This window comes from Diaphorina citri, unplaced genomic scaffold (genome assembly GCF_000475195.1).
Source record: "Diaphorina citri unplaced genomic scaffold, Diaci psyllid genome assembly version 1.1 scaffold455, whole genome shotgun sequence".
NCBI classification, from domain to species: Eukaryota; Metazoa; Arthropoda; class Insecta; order Hemiptera; family Psyllidae; genus Diaphorina; species Diaphorina citri.
The window spans coordinates 70,348-92,090 of NW_007377890.1; the positions used below are offsets into that span (position 1 = coordinate 70,348).

At 43.1% G+C, this 21,743-nt stretch overlaps 1 protein-coding gene across 1 annotated transcript in view; it reads right to left on the bottom strand.

Annotated features, from left to right (window-relative positions):
* LOC103508987 (hemocytin-like) overlaps positions 1-21,743 on the bottom strand; it is a 42,559-nt gene that overhangs the window by 11,510 nt on the left and 9,306 nt on the right. The window contains exons 12-31 of the mRNA XM_026823442.1: positions 21,391-21,575; positions 20,644-20,835; positions 19,898-20,035; positions 19,292-19,330; positions 18,692-18,911; positions 17,888-18,079; positions 16,994-17,139; positions 16,324-16,562; positions 15,696-15,835; positions 13,406-13,889; positions 12,733-12,977; positions 12,050-12,304; positions 10,914-11,162; positions 6,975-7,122; positions 6,075-6,267; positions 2,419-2,563; positions 2,053-2,129; positions 1,659-1,663; positions 919-1,111; positions 68-212 (exon numbers count right to left, since the gene is read on the bottom strand). Coding sequence (XP_026679243.1) covers positions 68-212; positions 919-1,111; positions 1,659-1,663; positions 2,053-2,129; positions 2,419-2,563; positions 6,075-6,267; positions 6,975-7,122; positions 10,914-11,162; positions 12,050-12,304; positions 12,733-12,977; positions 13,406-13,889; positions 15,696-15,835; positions 16,324-16,562; positions 16,994-17,139; positions 17,888-18,079; positions 18,692-18,911; positions 19,292-19,330; positions 19,898-20,035; positions 20,644-20,835; positions 21,391-21,575 — 3,630 coding nt within the window. The remainder of the gene's footprint in view (positions 1-67; positions 213-918; positions 1,112-1,658; positions 1,664-2,052; positions 2,130-2,418; positions 2,564-6,074; positions 6,268-6,974; positions 7,123-10,913; positions 11,163-12,049; positions 12,305-12,732; positions 12,978-13,405; positions 13,890-15,695; positions 15,836-16,323; positions 16,563-16,993; positions 17,140-17,887; positions 18,080-18,691; positions 18,912-19,291; positions 19,331-19,897; positions 20,036-20,643; positions 20,836-21,390; positions 21,576-21,743) is intronic.

Consider the following 21,743-nt stretch of genomic DNA (forward strand, 5'->3'; position numbering starts at 1 on the left):
CTGGAACCTCCTGCTTATTTAGATAAGCTTGAAAATTTAGAGGTTAGAATGTTAACTTTGTACTTACTTGTGGACACTTTTCGCAATGTTTCTTCTCACAGATGGGCACTCCTCCAATACCGCACGTACATTGTTCACAGGACTCTGTAATATAAGTCGTTCCAACATTATGGTGTTTCACCTTCATGTCCTTTATTGGCGCTAGTTCATGCCTGTGAAAGAAACAAGAAAAAGTAGTATTAAACGTATGAAGTCGTTTTAAAAGTATTAAATTGTACAGTATTAAATGTAAAAGTATTATGTAAAAGTAAAACAAGAAAAAGTAGTATTAAACGTATGAAGTCGTTTTAAAAGTATTAAATTGTACAGTATTAAATGTAAAAGTATTATGTAAAAGTAAAATGTAAAAGTAATGTAATTATGTAAAAGTATTAAAAAGTAAAAGCTTCTATGCCAGCCTAGTTAGCTTGGAGGGTAGCGCGTCTGCCTTGTAAACGCTAGGTCGCGGGTTCGATTCCCTCCCGGGGCGGATTTCATCCCAAACAGATAAAGTTCGTTCTCGGAACGGCTGGCTTTCTCCTATCCTGTCCTCCTCTCTTCGATTGCGGGCCGATAAGACTTCAGGTATTACAGTTCTGTCTACCACAACCTCTCTTTTTAACAACTTCGTAGATTCGTATAAGCTCAACCCATCTTTTGGGGCGGTTAAAACATCTTTTAGGGCGGTTGCCCCTACAGCTATGCGCTATGTCTCAGAGTGTTTTTGTTTGTTCGTTTTTTTTTTTTTGTTTCCCCCCCCCCTTTTAGGCGCTTTAACACTACGGGCAGTAGGTCGTTCGCGCCGAATGGGCTTTTTAAGTATAGCTTTAAAAGCTGAAATTTTTGTAACCAAAAAAAAAGTTCAGTTCTATAACTTACGTCTTCTGAGGCTCGTAGCAAGGACATTGGGTTCGGTTGACACATTGGTTTCCATCCCAGTAGTCCTGACTCTCGCATACACACAGGAAGACCTCGGGTTCGAGACCCGTACACGTCTTACATTCTCGTGGTTGGGTAGGGGTAGGAGTGGTGGTAGTAGTGATGGGGAAGGTGGAGGGTATTGTAGGGGTGGCTGGAAGAGAGAATAAGGGGGGAGGTTGAAATTAATAAACTATACAGCATATTATATGATAGAGAACAACCTCCGTGGCCGAGTAGGTGTGCAATCCGGAGGTCCCGGGTTCGATTCCCCGTGGGGTCTGAGTTTTTTCGGCTCCGTGTTTGGAGATCGGGTAAGACGAGCATTGATGCTTAACATCAATTCCTTTATAAAGTAGCCTCCGTGGCCGAGTTTTTTTTTTCGGCTCTGTGCTTGGAGTTTGGGGTGCATTAAGCCTCGTGAAGACAATGGAGGAGTTGCAAATGGGTAAGAATTATAAATAAATGGTCGATTCCTATGTAAAAAGTTGGGAAAAATCCAAATCTGAGGTCAAAACTCCGAAAAAATAACTGTAAAAGGTCGAAAATTCAATTTTTATAATGAAAGAGTTCAAAGATTTGTGACGTCAGACTTAACGCAGTTGCTATTTTTGTCCGCTAGGTAGCGCCACTATGCAAGCACGTTAGCAGAAGAGCAGAAAGAACTGCGTAGAAATGTATGCGCACAAACACATTAATGCGTTGCCTACGAGGGAGATTTGCTCGGGACATTTGATGTGACGTCATCGCCTACGGGAGCGTATGCCGTGACGTCAAAGTTCACGATTTACCGGCATTTTTTTAATCGATTTATCTCGGGATCTAGAAGTCGTAGAAGAAAAAGAAAAATTCCGTTGGTCCTCATTTTTCCTGCTCTATGACTTTGAAACATCACCCAAGTAAACGCAACTGATCTATTTTGAATCATCTCATACAAGGTTACTGAATTCTAGATAGTCAACTACTGCAATAAAAGTGAAGCCTAATGTTACAGATTTTCCCGCCATTCACGCTCAGACTGTCTGTCAGACGGTCAGAGTGGCTGGCATTAAGCCCGATTCCCACTATGGGTCTATAAAGTCAAGTCAAAAATACGTAGGACATAGCTTCGTACCGGATGGACAGGGCTCACAGGAACACTCACAAGATTCACTCATCCTGCTTCTCAGACCCTGCGGATTGGTTGACAAAATTTCATTGGTAAGTGGTTTCTTTAAATATTCATACGTAATTTCACTAATGGAAATATTTATTTTTATAAGAAAACGAGTTTGTCCATATCCTTTCCAGAAGGTAAAACGATCCTGATAATCGAGCGATCAACCCTAAGTACGCGTCCACAACGGCGACCATGGACCGTGGACCCTCGCACCAGTGTGTCCACAACGGAGCCTGGAACCTCCTGCTTATTTAGATAAGCTTGAAAATTTAGAGGTTAGAGAATGTTAACTTTGTACTTACTTGTGGACACTTTTCGCAATGTTTCTTCTCACAGATGGGCACTCCTCCAATACCGCACGTACATTGTTCACAGGACTCTGTAATATAAGTCGTTCCAACACTATGGTGTTTCACCTTCATGTCCTTTAATGGCGCTAGTTCATGCCTGTGAAAGAAACAAGAAAAAGTAGTATTAAACGTATGAAGTCGTTTTGAAAGTATTAAAATGTACAGTAAAAGTTTCTATGTCAGCCTAGTTAGCTTGGAGGGTAGCGCGTCTGCCTCGTAAGCGCTAGGTAGCGGGTTCGATTCCCTCCCGGGGCGGATTTCATCCCAAACAGATAAAGTTCGTTCTACGAACGACTGACTTTCTCCTATCCTGTCCTCCTCTCTTCGATTGCGGGCCGATAAGACCTCAGTTGCTACAGTTCTCTCTACCACAACCTCTCTTTTTAACAACCTCGTAGATCTTCATGTCCTTTAATGGCGCTAGTTCATGTCTGTGAAAGAAACAAGAAAAAGTAGTATTACTTAAACGTATGAAGTCGTTTTAAAAGTATTAAAATGTACAGTATTAAATGTAAAAGTAATGTAATTATGTAAAAGTAATGTAATTATGTAAAAGTATTAAAAAGTAAAAGCTTCTATGCCAGCCTAGTTAGCTTGGAGGGTAGCGCGTCTTCCTTGTAAGTGCTAGGTAGCGGGTTCGATTCCCTCCCGGGGCGGATTTCATCCCAAACAGATAAAGTTCGTTCTCGGAACGGCGGGCTTTCTCCTATCATGTCCTCCTCTCTTCGATTGCGGGCCGATAAGACCTCAGTTGCTACAGTTCTCTCTACCACAACCTCTCTTTTTAACAACCTCGTAGATTCGTATAAGCTCAACCCATCTTTTGGGGCAGTTAAAACATCTTTTGGGGCAGTTAAAACATCTTTTGGGGCGGTTGCCCCTACAGCTATGCGCTATGTCTGAGTGTTTTTTTTTTCTTTTTAGGCGCTTTAACACTACGGGCAGTAGGTCGTTCGCGCCGAATGGGCTTTTTAAGTATAGCTTTAAAAGCTGAAATTTTTGTAACCTAAAAAAAAAAAAAAAGTTCAGGTCTATAACTTACGTCTTCTGAGGCTCGTAGCAAGGACATTGGGTTCGGTTGACACATTGGTTTCCATCCCAGTAGTCCTGACTCTCGCATACACACAGGAAGACCTCGGGTTCGAGACCCGGACACGTCTTACATTCTCGCCTCCATGGGCGAGTTTTTTTTTTCGGCTCTGTGCTTGGAGTTTGGGGTGCATTCAGCCTCGTGAGGACAATTGAGTAGCTACTTCAATTGAGTAGCGACCAGTGGCGGCATTACTAGTGTAAATTGACGATATGAGTAGATGAAAATTAATAGTAAAGGAGGCACTTATGCAGTAATCTGCTTTACCACAAAAATTCATGATTTGATTTGAATTTTCGTTCCTTTATAAATCTCACATACCTGTGACGAAGATGTGCTGATCTGTGAAGGTGACATGAGGCCGGTCTGTAGTCCCATCTCATCTCGACACATAGGGGGTCTGGTAGTCTTCGGGATAGAAGTTCGCCTCTGAGTGACCTTACAGCCTAGGACGTCCACGTTTAGAGCGATCTCATTGGTCCAGGTGTGCGGGTTGATGCGAATATGTCGCGCTTCTATTGGTTGAGGGAAGTAGGTCACTTCGGTGTCGTGATTGTTGATTGGTCCACGGAATATCTGTGAACAATAGAAAATAAATTCAAGTGGCGAATTTTTGAGGGATAAAATTTTGTCTCAAGAAAGCTAGCTATAAAACAGCTGATAAATAAACAAATGCCGTTTCTTTGTGTTATTATATCACAACTTTGGTGCCTACTGTAGGATTTTTAAAACATCTCAATAATCTAGCACCCAATGTTTACCTACCATGCTGGCACCGGTCGCTATGCGCATTTACTCGTATATTATACATAACTACTCATTTTCCTCACGAGGCTAAGTGGGTCCCACAACAGATAGTCACGGAATAAATCATTTGCATGATACAAATTTTTTGATCCCGCGGGAATCGAACCAGGGTCTCCCGCGTGCAGTGACCACTACACTATGGGAGCTGATGGGAAATAACAGTAACAATTTGGTTATTACCTGAGGTTGATCATCAGCTCCCATCACATAACTATATCTCACTCCGTCCGTACTGTACATGACCTTGAAGCTGGTGACGAACTCGTATGCCTCTGGACTACCCCGGGTTCGAACCCCGTACACTGGTTCAATATTACCCAGGTCTATGTCCAGGTATTGATGCTGATCTAACAGGGAGGCTTTCCAAGTACCGGAGGCGTTAGGGGATAGACGCCCGTTCCAGGGTTTGGCCAGCGAACTGAGTCCTGGAATCAACAAAAAGTTTGAGTGTTTCTTCTCCTTTCCTAAGGCCAGCTATTCACTATCAGATAGACCTGACAGGCGGACCTGATCAGGTGTACCTGTCTGATCTACCTGATAGTGAGTGGCTGGCCTAAGATTATTTTAGGTTTGACAGAGGGAACTAAAACTGCTAAGGTTTTATCGTCCCGAAAGCGAAGAGAGAAGAAAGACAGGACAGTAGTAGAAAGCCAGACGTTCCGAGAACGAACCTCATCTGTTTTGGATAAAATCCGCCCCGGGTGGGAATCGAACTTGCGACCTATCGCTTAATAGGCAGACGCGTTACCCTCTCAGCCAAGTTCAGTAAGCACATCCTTAAATCACAAAAGATCTAACTAGATCGCAGTGACTAAACATAGCCAATGGCCCTAATTATACCAAAGTACTTCCTTACCATCAATATAGGAACTGGCAGAGAAGGCAGTATCAGGCACTTCTTCCAATAAGGAGGTAATATTGAACACACAAGGAGCAGGTGGCGTAACGGTGCTCTTAACGATGATTATATTGGCCATGGTAGTAGGGGCTGGGCTGGTAGTAGTAGGTGCATGGGTAGTAGGGACTGGTCTGGTAGTAGGGGCTGGGCTGGTAGTAGTAGGTGCATGGGTAGTATGGGTTGGACTGGTAGTAGGGGCTGGGCTGGTAGTTGTAGGGGCTGGACTAGTAGTAGGGGCTGGACTAGTAGTAGGGGCTTCACTAGTAGTGTCTTCCGAAGTAGTCTCAGGTGATGTGGGTGTGTCTACAGTCGTGCTAGACCGAGTTGTCTCCTCTGGACTTGTAGGGGACAGAGTGGTTTCTGCTACAGTGGTAGGGGACAGAGTAGTCTCAACTGTAGTAGGGGATTGACAGATGGACGTGTCACAGGTGTAGTGGTTGTTGAGACATTGACAGAGTTCACATTCGCTCTCGTAGAACAAACCTCCTGGCTGTGGAATGGAACAGAATAGGTCTCCTCTGGACTTGTAGGGGACAGAGTGGTCTCAGCTATAGTAGTAGGGGCCAGAGTAGTCTCAGCTGTAGTAGGGGATTGACAGATGGACGTATCACAGGTGTAGTGGTTGTTGAGACATTGACAGAGTTCACATTCGCTCTCGTAGAACAAACCTCCTGGCTGTGGAATGGAACAGAATAGAATGGAATGGTGCTATCAGAAGTGTCTTCGGAAAATTGGAAACTTGCTCTTAGCGTTATAGCTTTAAAAGCTGAAATTTTTGTAACCTAAAAAACAAAGTTCAGTTCTATAACTTACGTCTTCTGAGGCTCGTAGCAAGGACATTGGGTTCGGTTAACACATTGGTTTCCATCCCAGTAGTCCTGACTCTCGCATACACACAGGAAGACCTCGGGTTCGAGACCCGGACACGTCTTACATTCTCGTGGTTGGGTAGGGGTAGGAGTGGTGGTAGTAGTGATGGGGAAGGTGGAGGGTATTGTAGGGGTGGCTGGAAGAGAGAATAAGGGGGGAGGTTGAAATTAATAAACTATACAGCATATTATATGATAGAGAACAACCTCCGTGGCCGAGTAGGTGTGCAATCCGGAGGTCCCGGGTTCGATTCCCCGTGGGGTCTGAGTTTTTTCGGCTCCGTGTTTGGAGATCGGGTAAGACGAGCATTGATGCTTAACATCAATTCCTTTATAAAGTAGCCTCCGTGGCCGAGTTTTTTTTTTCGGCTCTGTGCTTGGAGTTTGGGGTGCATTAAGCCTCGTGAAGACAATGGAGGAGTTGCAAATGGGTAAGAATTATAAATAAATGGTCGATTCCTATGTAAAAAGTTGGGAAAAATCCAAATCTGAGGTCAAAACTCCGAAAAAATAACTGTAAAAGGTCGAAAATTCAATTTTTATACAACCTCCGTGGCCGAGTAGGTTTGCACTCCGGAGGTCCCGGGTTCGTTTCCCCGTGAGGTCGGAGTTTTTTCGGCTCCGTGTTTGGAGATCGGGTTGCATTAAGCCTCGTGAAGACAATTGAGTAGCTACTTTAATCGAGTAGCGACCAGTTGCGGCATTACCAGTGTAAAAAGATGATTGAAATTGATTGCAAAGTAATGCAGTGATATCCACAAAAGTTGTGAAAGGTTCTGCTTTAACACAAATAAATTAATGTCAACACAAATAAAATAATGATGATTATAAATTTTCAACTTACGGTATGGTTCAAAGCAGCCTAGGACCTCAAGACGCAGAGCTATACCATTGTGCCATTTGACGGGGTTGATCCTAATCATTCTCGCCTTGATAGGGACGTCAAAATATACAGTGTGCAACGTGGTCGGGTCAAAATTACCAGGGAACACCTGAAACATGAACAAGAGTAGAACTTTATTTACTTTCCACGTCCGTGAGATAGGAGGCATGGTGCTTTAGAGACTTTCAGCTGAGGACAAGATGTGCTTTATTGAGACTGTCAGTTTGAGGTCAGGACAGCCAGCCTAGTAAGCTTGGTTGGTACCTCGTCTACCCTGTAAGCGCTAGGCCACGGGTTCGATTCCTGCCCGGGGCGGATTTTATCCTGAACGGATAATGTTCGTTCTCGGAACGGCTGGCTTTCTCCTATCCTGTCTTCCTTCTTTTTTCGATTGCTTTATTTACTTTCCACGTCCGTGAGATAGGAGGCATGGTGCTTTAGAGACTTTCACCTGAGGACAAGATGTGCTTTATTGAGACTGTCAGTTTGAGGTCAGGACAGCCAGCCTAGTAAGCTTGGTTGGTACCTCGTCTACCCTGTAAGCACTAGGCCGCGGGTTCGATTCCCGCCCGGGGCGGATTTTATCCTGAACGGATAATGTTCGTTCTCGGAAAGGCTGGCTTTCTCCTATCCTGACTTTCTTCTCTCTTCGTTTAAGACCGGGAAGATAAGACCTTAGCAGTTACAGCTCCCTCTATCCAACCTCTTAAAAGCTGTCTAACGCAACGTTAGCAAAACAACAACAACAACAACAACAACAACAACAACAACAACAACAACAACAACAACAACATCTAGCTACTAGCTATACTTCTATAATCTATAGGAACAACAACATCTACGTATACTTCTTTTACTGATGTGATATTCTGACACATATCATCAGATCGTCCGGTACTTCTCTACAAACAGACTACTAACCATAGCAATAACGGTGATTGTATTACAGACAAGTCTATGCCGAGATCCAATTGTAAACACCATTGGAAAAGCGTATGAAAAACATAACTGAAAATGTATATACTCATCACATCATAACTGAAAATGTACTTATAACTGAAAACATACTTACCAGCAGATCTGACACGGCAATTTCAGTAAGTAGCATCTTCCAAGACACATATAGAAGTGGTATCTTCCAAGATAAGGTAGCAACTAGCAAGGTGCAGAATGTTGCAGATATGATTATGGTTTACCAGGACAATCGGTCATTCTCCTAATGGGAAAATAGCGGTATGTCCATTTTCCTTGGTAGGTCCGTTTGACTACTAGTTTTTCCGTCGATATTTGTATACCTCGTCTACTATCGGTCATTATAGGTATCAGTAAATGGGTGACCAACTTGTCAGAACGTAGGTAAAAGAGATGGATACCTATATACCTATGTAGGTATAACGTTTCGTTATTTTTTGTTCTTTCACACCGACGGATGCATTCTGGTGAATTTAAAGTGGCGATTGGTGACACCTCATTTTCACAATTACCTACCGAGATCAATCTAGCTCAGTCAGTACCAGCATTACCTATGTAAGTTCCTCTATCTCCACAAAAATTCATGATTTGATTTGAATTTTCGTTCCTTTATAAATCTCACATACCTGTGACGAAGATGTGCTGATCTGTGAAGGTGACATGAGGCCGGTCTGTAGTCCCATCTCATCTCGACACATAGGGGCTCTGGTAGTCTTCGGGATAGAACTTTGCCTCTGAGTGACCTTACAGCCTAGCACGTCCACGTTTAGAGCGATCTCATTGGTCCAGGTGTGCGGATTAATGCGGACATGCCGCGCTTCTATTGGTTGAGGGAAATAGGTCACTTCGGTGTCGTGATTGTTGATTGGTCCACGGAATATCTGAGAACGATGAAAAAGAAATGAAGAGGCGAAATTTAGAGGAATAAAATTTCGGCTGATAAATAAATTAATGCCGTTTCTTTGTGTTATTATATCATAATTTTGGTGCTCACTAGAGCATTGTAGGATTTTCCAAAAATCTCAATATTTTCAGCACCCAATGTTTCCCTACCATGCTGGCACTCATTTTCCTAACGAGGCTGAGTTGGCTCCGCAACAGCCAGTCACGGAATCAATCATTTGCATATTTTTTTTTTACCCCGCCGGGAATCGAACCCGGGTCTCCTGCGTGCAAGGCAAGCGTAGTGACCACTACACTATGGGAGCTGATGGGAAATAAGAGTAACAATTTGGTTATTACCTGAGGTTGATCATCAGCTCCCATCACATAACTATATCTCACTCCGTCCGTACTGTACATGACCTTGAAGCTGGTGACGAACTCGTATGCCTCTGGACTACCCCGGGTTCGAACCCCGTACACGGGTTCAATATTACCCAGGTCTATGTCGAGGTATTGATGCTGATCTAACAGGGAGGCTTTCCAAGTACCGGAGGCGTTAGGGGATAGACGCCCGTTCCAGGGTTTGGCCAGCGAACTGAGTCCTGGAATCAACAAAATGTTCGACTTTTTCCCCCTTTGTAGGCAGTGCAATAGTCCTAAACTAAAGTGGACGCGGTACACAGGGGATCAAGAAGAGACCGCCTTAACATAATAATAAAATCCCCCTTCCTAAGGCTTTCTTAGGAGGTTTGATCTTAGAGGGTACTGTAACTGCTAAGGTTTTATCGTCCCGAAAGCGAAGAGAGAAGAAAGACAGGACAGTAGTAGAAAGCCAGACGTTCCGAGAACGAACCTCAAGGATTTCGAGTTACCTGTGAGATGGGGAACGGGGCATTATTACGCTGTCACTTGGAAGACGCTATGATGGATTTTCTGATCACTTGAAACATACTAAGCTTAAGCTTGTTGCGAAAAAGAAAGTATTACGCTGTCACTTGGAAGACGCTATGATGGATTTTCTGATCACTTGAAACATACTAAGCTTAAGCTTGTTGCGAAAAAGAAAGTCAAGAGTTGTTTCCTACCTTGATAACTTGGAAGACGTTAGAATATGGCACATTTTCTGTTCACTTGGAGCATACAAACAAAGCTTGTTACAAAAAAGAAAGCCAAGAGTTCCATTTCCTAGCTTTTGATTATTGATAGAGGGAAATGTAACAATGGAGGTCTTATAATCTTGAAATCGAAGAGTAGGGAGACAGGAAAGGAGAGAACCAGCCGTTCCGAGAAACACAACTTATATCTGTTTAAGATAAAATGCACCCCCAACAATGTCCTACACAAGCCTTGAGCTTATAGGACAGTGATATACTAGATACTATTAATGTTTTATCTTTGAAATATTACATGTTAAAAAAAAATAAATATATTATACCTATGTTGGTACCTAAAAAAACGGCGGAAACCGAATCCGCAACCCAGGCTTACCTTCCAAGCTGACTGGGCTGACTATTTTAAATCCTGAATTCAGAACATAATGAACTAGTATAACTTTGCTTTAATGCCACGTGTGTATTATATTTCAATAGATAACAAATCTAACATCTTTTATCTAATATCTTTTCAGAGGGCAACTTGCTCATTAGACAGTAAGCTCAAAGTTGGACAACATCATCGCACCACGACGGTGCTGGCGCAGTCTCGGTGATGTGTGTACGGGCTCCCATGGTATAGTGGTCACTGCGCTTGCACGCGGGAGACCCGGGCATCGTCCCGGCGGGATCAAAAAATTTGTATCATACAAATGATTTATTATTCCGTGACTGGTTGTTGCGAAGCCCATTCAGCCTCGTGAGGAAAATGAGTAGCTATGTAAATGCGCATAGCGACTGTTGGTAGCATGGTAGGTAAACATTGAGTGATATGATTATTGAGATATTTGGAAAATCCTACAATGCTGCAGTGAGCATCAAAGTTGTGATATCATAACACAAAGAAACGGCATTTATTTATTTATTTATTCTACAAGAGTATGGTACATACCTTCTCAGTTCTATCCTCATCAAACACCTTGTTCCAGACCGTCCCATCTTTGCTGTAGAGGACATGGAACCCTTCCACCCACTCTTCCTCTCCGCCTATGCTATTGGGCACATCCCCTCCTTTCATGGAGATACCAGTGAGGATTCTCTCGTCCAGGAAGTCCAGCTGAACCCATTGGTGAGGGGAAGAGACGAAGGGAACCCAGGCAGAGTGGCTGGACAGGGCCAGGTCAGATGGTTTGAATCCCACCTCTTCATGGAGATACCAGTGAGGATTCTCTCGTCCAGGAAGTCAAGCTGAACCCATTGGTGAGGGGAAGAGACGAAGGGAACCCAGGCAGAGTGGCTGGACAGGGCCAGGTCAGATGGTTTGAATCCCACCTGTGGAGAAGAAAATTTGTAAGTTGAGTAGGTATTTATTATTTTATTTTAGAAGTTTCCATTTATTAGTTATTCGATACAAATATCTCATTATCTCAATATAAATAAATATTCAATAAATGGTATACCTACCCATCCAGAGCTTGTGCCACGGATGCTAAATGGTTTCTTTAAATTAGAGTGATCCCAAGGGCAAGGTAAACATAAGAAACACCGTTTTTCCAATTTTGTCTTGTCAATAAAGCAGTATTTACCCAGCCTAGTAAGCTTGGAATTTGCCAGCCTAGTTAGCTTAGTTGGTAGTGCGTCTGCCTTGTAAGCGCTAGGCCGCGGGTTCGATTCCCGCCCGAACATAAGAATCACCGTTTTTCCAATTTTGTCTTGTCAATAAAGCAGTATTTACCCAGCCTAGTAAGCTTGGAAGGTAGCGAGTCTGTCTTGTAAGAACTTGGCCGCGGGTTCGATTCCCTCCCGAGGTGAACTTCATCCCAAACAGATACATACATAAGTTTCGTTCTCGGAACGGCCGGCTTTCTGGTGGTTCCAGTCCAAGTCAAAATTTACCTTGGCGCATTAAGCGGGCGGAATGACATTTGTGACGAACAGTGATGCTGAACACATTTCAAATTTAATTGACCCCAAGGACAAGGTAAAAGGTAAACCTAAACCCTTGACAAATGGAGTGTGCCTGAAGGCATGTGATGTGTTCCAATCCACTCGACCCCAATCACAAATTCTTTTATAAATCTCACATACCTGTGACGAAGATGTGCTGATCTGTGAAGGTGACATTAGGCCAGTCCCAAGTCCCATCTCATCTCTACACATAGGGGCTCTGGTAGTCTTCGGGATAGAACTTTGCCTCTGAGTGACCTTACAGCCTAGCACGTCCACGTTTAGAGCGATCTCATTGGTCCAGGTGTGCGGGTTGATGCGAACATGTCGCGCTTCTATTGGTTGAGGGAAGTAGATGACTTCGGTGTCGTGATTGTTGATTGGTCCACGGAATATCTGTGAACAATAGAAAATAAATTCAAGTGGCGAATTTTTGAGGTGGATAAAATTTCGTCTCAAGAAAGCTAGCTATAAAACAGCTGATAAATAAACAAAAAGTGCCGTTTCTTTGTGTTATTACCTATATCACAACTTTGGTGCTTACTGCAGCATTGTAGGATTTTCAAAACATCTCAATAATCCAGCACCCAATGTTTACCTACCATGCTGGCACCGGTCACTATGGGCATTTACTCGTATATTATACATAACTACTCATTTTCCTCACGAGGCTAAGTGGGTCCCACAACAGATAGTCACGGAATAAATCATTTGCATTATACAATTTTTTTGATCCCGCGGGAATCGAACCAGGGTCTCCCGCGTGCAGTGACCACTACACTATGGGAGCTGATGAGAAATAAGAGTAACAATTTGGTTATTACCTGAGGTTGATCATCAGCTCCCATCACATAACTATATCTCACTCCGTCCGTACTGTACATGACCTTGAAGCTGGTTACGAACTCGTATGCCTCTGGACTACCCCGGGTTCGAACTCCGTACACTGGCTCAATATTACCCAGGTTTATGTCCAGGTATTGATGCTGATCTAACAGGGAGGCTTTCCAAGTACCGGAGGCGTTAGGGGATAGACGCCCGTTCCAGGGTTTGGCCAGCGAACTGAGTCCTGGAATCAACAAAATGTTCCCCCCTTTGTAGGCAGTGCAATAGTCCTAAACTAAAGTGGACGCGGTACACAGGGGATCAAGAAGAGACCGCCTTAACATAATAATAAAATCCCCCTTCCTAAGGCTTTCTTAGGAGGTTTGATCTTAGAGGGTACTGTAATTGCTAAGGTTTTATCGTCCCGAAAGCGAAGAGAGAAGAAAGACAGGACAGTAGTAGAAAGCCAGACGTTCCGAGAACGAACCTCATCTGTTTTGGATAAAGTCCGCCCCGGGTGGGAATCGAACTTGCGACCTATCGCTTAATAAGCAGACGCGTTACCCTCTCAGCCAAGTTCAGTAAGCACATCCTTAAATCACAAAAGATCCAACTAGATCACAGTGACTAAACATAGCCAATGGCCCTAATTATACCAAAGTACTTCCTTACCATCAATATAGGAACTGGCAGAGAAGGCAGTATCAGGCACTTCTTCCAACAGGGAGGTGATATTGAACACACAAGGAGCAGGTGGCGTAACGGTGCTCTTGACTATGATTATATTGGCCATGGTAGTAGGGGCTGGGCTGGTAGTAGTAAGAGCTGGGCTGGTAGTAGTAGGTGCATGGGTAGTAGGGGCTGGGCTGGTAGTTGTATGAGTTGGACTAGTAGTAGGGGCAGGGCTAGTTGTAGGCGTGTCCTCCGAAGTAGTTTCCTGTGATGTGGTCTCTGGTGATGTGGGTGTGTCTACAGTCGTGCTAGACCGAGTAGTCTCATCTGGACTGGTAGGGGATAGAGTGGTCTCTGCTAGAGTAGTAGGGGACAGAGTAGTCTCGGCTGTAGTAGGAGATTGACAGATGGACGTGTCACAGGTGTAGTGATTGTTGAGACATTGACAGAGTTCACACTCGCTCTCGTAGAATAAACCTCCTGGCTGTGGAATGGAACAGAATAGAATGGAATGGTGCTATCAGAAGGGTCTTCGGAAATTTGGAAACTTGCTCTTAGCGTTTAAAATTTAAATAACAATTCGTAATAAATTCAAACATAACTCATTCTAAAATGATTCTTATAATTTACTTTCTTAGGAGGTTTGATCTTAGAGGGTACTGTAATTGCTAAGGTTTTATCGTCCCAAAAGCGAAGATAGAAGAAAGACAGGACAGCAGTAGAAAGCCAGACGTTCCGAGAACGAACCTCATCTGTTTTGGATAACATCCGCCCCGGGTGGGAATCGAACTTGCGACCTATCGCTTAATAGGCAGACGCGTTACCCTCTCAGCCAAGTTCAGTAAGCACATCCTTAAATCACAAAAGATCCAACTAGATCGCAGTGACTAAACATAGCCAATGGCCCTAATTGATGATTCTCATGAAAAATATAACTGTCCAAATGTATTTTTTTCGTAAAGATCGTCAAAAATAATAAATAATCCGAAAAGAGTCCGCCCCGGGTGGGAATCGAACTTGCGACCTATCGCTTAATAAGCAGACGCGTTACCCTCTCAGCCAAGTTCAGTAAGCACATCCTTAAATCACAAAAGATCCAACTAGATCACAGTGACTAAACATAGCCAATGGCCCTAATTATACCAAAGTACTTCCTTACCATCAATATAGGAACTGGCAGAGAAGGCAGTATCAGGTAGTAAGCACATCCTTAAATCACAAAAGATCCAACTAGTTCGCAGTGACTAAACATAGCCAATGGCCCTAATTATACCAAAGTACTTCCTTACCATCAATATAGGAACTGGCAGAGAAGGCAGTATCAGGCACTTCTTCCAACAGGGAGGTGATATTGAACACACAAGGAGCAGGTGGCGTAACGGTGCTCTTAACTATGATTATATTGGCCATGGTAGTAGGGGCTGGACTAGAAAGTACTTCCTTACCATCAATATAGGAACTGGCAGAGAAGGCAGTATCAGGCACTTCTTCCAATAGTGAGGTGATATTGAACACACAAGGAGCAGGTGGCGTAACGGTGCTCTTAACTATGATTATATTGGCCATGGTAGTAGGGGCTGGACTAGTTGTAGGGGCAGGGCTGGTAGTAGTAGGAGCTGGACTGGTGGTAGTAGGTGCATGGGTAGTAGGGGCTGGACTGGTAGTAGGCGCTGGGCTGGTAGTTGTAGGGGCTGGACTAGTAGTAGGGGCTTCACTAGTAGTGTCTTCCGAAGTAGTCTCAGGTGATGTGGGTGTGTCTAGAGTCGTGCTAGACCGAGTAGTCTCATCTGGACTGGTAGGGGACAGAGTGGTCTCTGCTATAGTAGTAGGGGACAGAGTAGTCTCAAGTGTAGTAGGGGATTGACAGATGGACGTATCACAAGTGTAGTGGTTGTTGAGACATTGACAGAGTTCACATTCGCTCTCGTAGAATAAACCTCCTGGCTGTGGAATGGAACAGAATAGAATGGAATGGTGCTATCAGAAGTGTCTTCGGAAAATTGGAAACTTGCTCTTAGCGTTTAAAATTTAAATAACAATTCGTAATAAATTCAAACATAACTCATTCTAAAATGATTCTTATAATTTACTCATACTAAGAATAGAGAAATCAAAGCTCCCTTCTTCTGTGTGGGTAAGTGTAGATTGTAAAAGTAGGATATTATATATAGGTACATATATATATTTTTTTTCAAGCATTTGTCTGTTTGTTTTGTTAGCTAATTCCCTTTAGGGATGAGCTATTTATTTTTGTTTCCCCTCTACTAAGCATTTATCAAAAGTCATTTACCTTGACTAGAGTTCCATTTCTAGATAAACAAGTGCAGTCTGCCTGCTTAACGCAGAATCCCCACTCTCTCCACCTGGAACCAATGGGGCATTGTGTGTCTGATTCTCCATACGCCCAACAGCCTGAAATAAAGACAGAAATTAGAGTTATTGTTGTAATGAAAAACAATCTTCTTCTTCTTCTTCTTCTTCTTCTTCTTCTTGGTTGTTGTTTTTGTTGATCTTCTTTTTCTTCGCCTTTTCTGGTTTTCTGACAGATTTTTTTTTTTTTTAACCACCAATAAAATTTGAAAAATGGAAATTGGCATGAATCGGGGGAAGTGACGATAGAGGGAAGCGACAAATTCAAACCGCATAGAGCTCATAGCAAAAAGGTCTACAGGGTGTTCCAAGGGGAAGTGACGATAGAGGGAAGCGACAAATTCAAACCGCATAGAGCTCATAGCAAAAAGGTCTACAGGGTGTTCCAAGGGGAAGTGACGATAGAGGGAAGCGACAAATTCAAACCGCATAGAGCTCATAGCAAAAAGGTCTACAGGGTGTTTAAACTAAAAGTGCCCCATAGGAAATTAACCCGTAAAAGTCAGTTTTTTTGCCCCATAAAACTCGGCGACTTTAAGAAAATTTACTGTTCTTGAAAAGGCCTTCAACGGTTTCTGTTAGAGATATTTGAGCTGTCAATAAGTCATTCCTAATGCTCTCTGCTCTCCGCTGCACTCTGTTTTTAGCATACTTACGGCATATCTCCTGACTTCGCCATCTAATATGCACCCCGTTCACATTGCATTGTTCTGCATACGCCGCCAGTGCAGTACACAGACATTCACAATCACCGCCCTCGTCACAAGCACACGAGTCGAACACACATCTGAAAATCAATCATAGACCATTAGAAAACACTAGCCAATCAGGAGGTTATCGAATCGAATCGTAGCTAAGGCATGGGATTTATATTGATAAACATTAAATCTGACAAAAAAAAGTCCAATTTAAGTCATAATAATATTCCTCGTCTTCTTCTTATTCTTCACCTTTTCTCGTGTTCAAACGGGGTCGGCTCTAGGGTAATTACTTTTGGGACCAACCTCAGTGGTGCAGTTGTTAGCACGGTGGACTTTGAATCTGGAGGTTGGTGGTTCGAGTCTAAGTCATGTCATAATATTAAGCGGAGAACGACATTTGTGACAAGGATTTATGCTTAACACAATTAAAATTCCTTTATTTATTATTATTTATACTTTTGGGCTGACATTTGGTTTGACATAAAAAAAGGATGCCCTTCGAACTCAAGCTTTAAGCTTTGCTCTTTTGAATCCTAGGACGTCCACGTTTAGAGCGATCTCGTTGGTCCAGGTGTGCGGATTAATGCGGACATGCCGCGCTTCTATTGGTTGGGGGAAATAGGTCACTTCGGTGTCATGATTGTTGATTGGTCCACGGAATACCTGAGAACGATGAAAAAGAAATGAAGAGGCGAAATTTAGAGGAATAAAATTTCGGCTGATAAATAAATAAATGCCGTTTCTTTGTGTTATTATATCATAATTTTGGTGAATACTGTTCTTGAAAAGGCCTTCTACGGTTTCTGTTAGAGACGTTTGAGCTGTCAATAAGTCATTCCTAATGCTCTTTGCTCTCCGCTGCACTCTGTTTTTAGCATACTTACGGCATATCTCCTGACTTCGCCATCTAATATGCACCCCGTTCACATTGCATTGTATAAAAATAAACCCATCTACCTATGTCACGCGGTTAGTTAGGCGTGCAAATCTCTCACCTACCGTACTTACCACTTGCCAAAAATAGCACGATATTATTCGATTCTTACAGGAAAGTTTTAACGTTTTCAAAATTTTCAGCCAATCAGATTACTTAATCCGTGAGTTAAAACTCTGCTTATAGTCCCGGACATTAACCAATCATAACATAACTTTTTCAAGAGTTTTGATAGAGGGAACTGTAACTGCTAAGATCTTATCGTCCCGAAATCGAGGAGAGAAGGAAGACAGGATAGGAGAAAGCCAGCCCTTCCGAGAACGAACATTATCCGTTTAAGATAAAATCCGGCCCGAGCGGGAATCGAACCTACGGCCTAGCGATTACAAAGCAGACGCGCTAAAAAACCAACCAAACTAGGCTAGCAATTGTACACAATTAAACCAATTATAGGAGAAAGCCAGCCGTTCCGAGAACGAACAGATACTCACTCTGTTCGCAGGAACAGTACACCGATACTTCGTAATCATCGCATTCCCCAGCACATATGAGTCCTCTCTCCAGACTACACTCCACATCCTGGCCTGTTTCCTTCACGCCCAAATGAGATCCTACCACTCGACATCTGATCTCAGTCATCTGATCGGGGGTGCATTGGCCATAGGACGTCTGCGGGGAGAAAAATAGAGGGGATTATTTGAGAATAATGTCTTCAAATCAAGTTTATACGGGTATGGTCCTTACACTCACTGCACCCAAGATAGGACTTATAGACGCGAAAAATGAAAGATAACGAAAAACTAATGTTACCATTCAGAATCAGCAACTAAAAATAAACCCATCTACCTATGTCACGCAGTTGTTTAGGCGTGAAAATCTCTCACCTACCGTACTTACCACTTGCCAAAAATAGCACGATATTCGATTCTTACAGGAAAGTTTTAACGTAAATTTCAAAAATTAAGTAAGAAGGATTTCTCTTCTACATTTCTCGAGAAATGGCAATTTCTATCCAAAAAGTAACAATCCCCGGGGTCAAACCAGGTTTTAAATGTCGCCACTGAATGGGCCCTTTTCCTAATATTCTAGGATCGATTAAAAATTTGAACATACATAAAGGGTTAAAGCACAGGACTTCTGGGACATACTGTAAATATTTCTGTGTCCAATCACTTCGACTCATAAGGCCAGCCACTCACTATCAGGTAGACCTGAATGGTGCACCTGATCAGGTCCGCCTGTCAGGTCTACCTGATTGTGAGTGACTAGCCTAAGACTTACGTTTGCACCGCTCTGTAGGAAATCTTTCATGGTAGGCACGGGCTCGACATCGCTATCCCTGAGCTTATGACTGGGCGCCTTGTCATTGTTGATCCATACAGACCAGCCCTGACGACACGCTGCAGACTGTTCGTTCATGTTCTCAGGGGTGGGCGAGGGGGAGGGGGAGGATGGAACCAGGGCCGGAGTAGTACAGGGGGATCCGAGATAAGAGTTTAAACTATGGTTGAGCCATATGGTTGGTTGATTTCAAAATTTTCAGCCAATCAGATTGCTGAATCTGTGAGTTAAAACTCTGCTTATTGTCCCGGACATTAACCAATCATAACTTAACTTTTTCAAGAGTTTTGATAAAGGGAACTGTAACTGCTAAGATCTTATCGTCCCGAAATCGAAGAGAGAAGGAAGACAGGATAGGAGAAAGCCAGCCCTTCCGAGAACGAACATTATCCGTTTAAGATAAAATCCGGCCCGAGTGGGAATCGAACCTACGGCCTAGCGATTACAAAGCAGACGCGCTAAAAAACCAACCTAACTAGGCTAGCAATTGTACACAATTAAACCAATTATAGGAGAAAGCCAGCCGTTCCGAGAACGAACAGGACGAATACAAACAGACCTGCCTCTCGCACACTCAATCTGAGGAGAAAGGAACACAATTTCGTATAGGCATTAGTTCTAGAAGTGTAGTTGCCAAGGCATTTGATTCACAATCGACGGGATTCAACATGAAAAAGAAGAAGAGTAAGAAAAAAAAATCAGTGGAAGATTATTTAAAGAAATTAAAATATCAGATCATTAATATTTTTAAGAGATTTGATAGAGAAAAGTCTAACTGCTAAGGTCTTTTCGTCCCGAGAAGCGAAGAGGTTCCCTCTTGGAAAGAGAGGGGTTGTAGTAGAGAGAACTGTAACTGCAGAGGACTTATCGTCCCGTAATCGAAGAGAGAAGAAAGACAGGATAGGAGATAGTCAACCTTTCCGAGAAAGAACCTTATCTGTTTAGGATAAAGTTCGCCCCGGGCGGAAATCGAACCCGCAACCTAGAGCTAACAATCCAGACGCGCTAACTTCCAAGTTAACTAGGCTGGGTAAATATGCTGCCTTATTGGTAGGACAAAAGTTATTTATTAGTGGTTTATGTCAGGAGTTTATGATCAAAATATTTTCCTAAAACATGGGGATTATATTATTTATTGCTACTTACTTGTGGTACTCTCCAACATTAGGCAAGGGTTTGTTACGAGTGAGAGTTATAGATTCAGCATTCTTCTTGCTACCCGTCGATATTTTCACGGATTTGGAGCAACTCACTCCTGTTGAGCCACAGGGTACAAAATAATGTCTTCAAATCAAGTTTATACGGGTATGGTCCTTACACTCACTGCACCCAAGATAGGACATAAAGACGCGAAAAATGAAAGATAACGAAAAACTAATGTTACCATTCAGAATCAGCAACTAAAAATAAACCCATCTACCTATGTCACGCAGTTATTTAGGCGTGCAAATCTCTCACCTACCGTACTTACCACTTGCCAAAAATAGCACGATATTATTCGATTCTTACAGGAAAGTTTTAACGTAAATTTCAAAAATTAAAGAAGGATTTCCCTTCTAAATTTCTCGAGAAATGGCAATTTCTATCCAAAAAGTAACAATTCCCGAGGGCAAACCAGGTTTTTAATGTCGCCATTGAATGGGCCCTTTTCCTAATATTCTAGGATCGATTAAAAATTTGAAAATACATAAAGGGTTAAAGCACAGAACTTCTGGGACATACTGTAAATATTTCTGTGTTCAATCACTTCGACTCACAAGGCCAGCCACTAACAATCAGGTAGACCTGAATGGTGCACCTGATCAGGTCCGCCTGTCAGGTCTACCTGATTGTGAGTGACTAGACTTACGTTGGCACCGCTCTGTAGGAAATCTTTCATGGTAGGCACGGGCTCGACATCGCTATCCCTGAGCTTATGACTGGGCGCCTTGTCATTGTTGATCCACACAGACCAGCCCTGACGACACACTGCAGACTGTTCGTTCATGTTCTCAGGGGTGGGCGAGGGGGAGGGGGAGGATGGAACCAGGGCCGGAGTAGTACAGGGGGATCCGAGGCAAGTCTTCTGATTTCTCGAACAATAGCTGAGAAAGAGAGGGGGAAAAAAGATGAGATTTTCAATGTGTTTAATTGGCTTTTTACTTATATTTACATAAAAAAAAATATCGATGATGGGAATGATACGTACCAGCTGTGACATGCATCTTCTTCCATAAGGTCTCCTTCATAGTACATCTTATCTCCCACGTGTAGACAGGCTTGCTTACAGGATGCCTTGGGTACACAGGTGTGGTCTGTGGTACTGTTGTAGATTTGACCATCTGGACACGGCTTCAGTTTACACCCTGTGTGTGCGAGATAGAAAATATTGAAATGAGACCGAGAGAAGGGGAGGGGGGAGAGACATAAAGGGAGAAGGTGGAAATGTGAGAGGAAAGGAAAGAGAGAGAAAGAGAGGAGGGAGAGAGAAAGAAGGAGAGCGATGGGGGGGGGGGAAATGGGAGAGGGAAGGAAAGAGAGAGAGAGAGAGGGAGTTCCCTCTAATTTAAACCTAAAATGTCATGCATAATATGACTTTGTAACCTAGTTTGAGTTGGCCATTAGATTAATACTGCTCAAGTCCGGCCTCACATACTCACCAATTATTACAATGGTCGGTGATAACAGCTCCATCATGATAGCTCTGTCCTCCATGATGACAGGGGCACTCGGTAGGCAACACGCATTGCTTGGAGATACTGTCCAGAACATACCCCTGCTTGCATATGCAACCCGCACGACACAGGGCAGGCGAGTGATGGGCAGGGTGAGGTTTGCCCATGTTCTGTAAAGGGTTAATAGACAAGAGTTAGTGAGAGTTTCCTATTTTCTTCAATGGGATGAAAGGGTTAAATTCAAGTTGAATAAAACATTATACCCTATTATAAAGAGAGCAAAACGCTCAAATAAAATCGGGAAGCATTAACTACAATGCAAATATGCCATTCAGTTG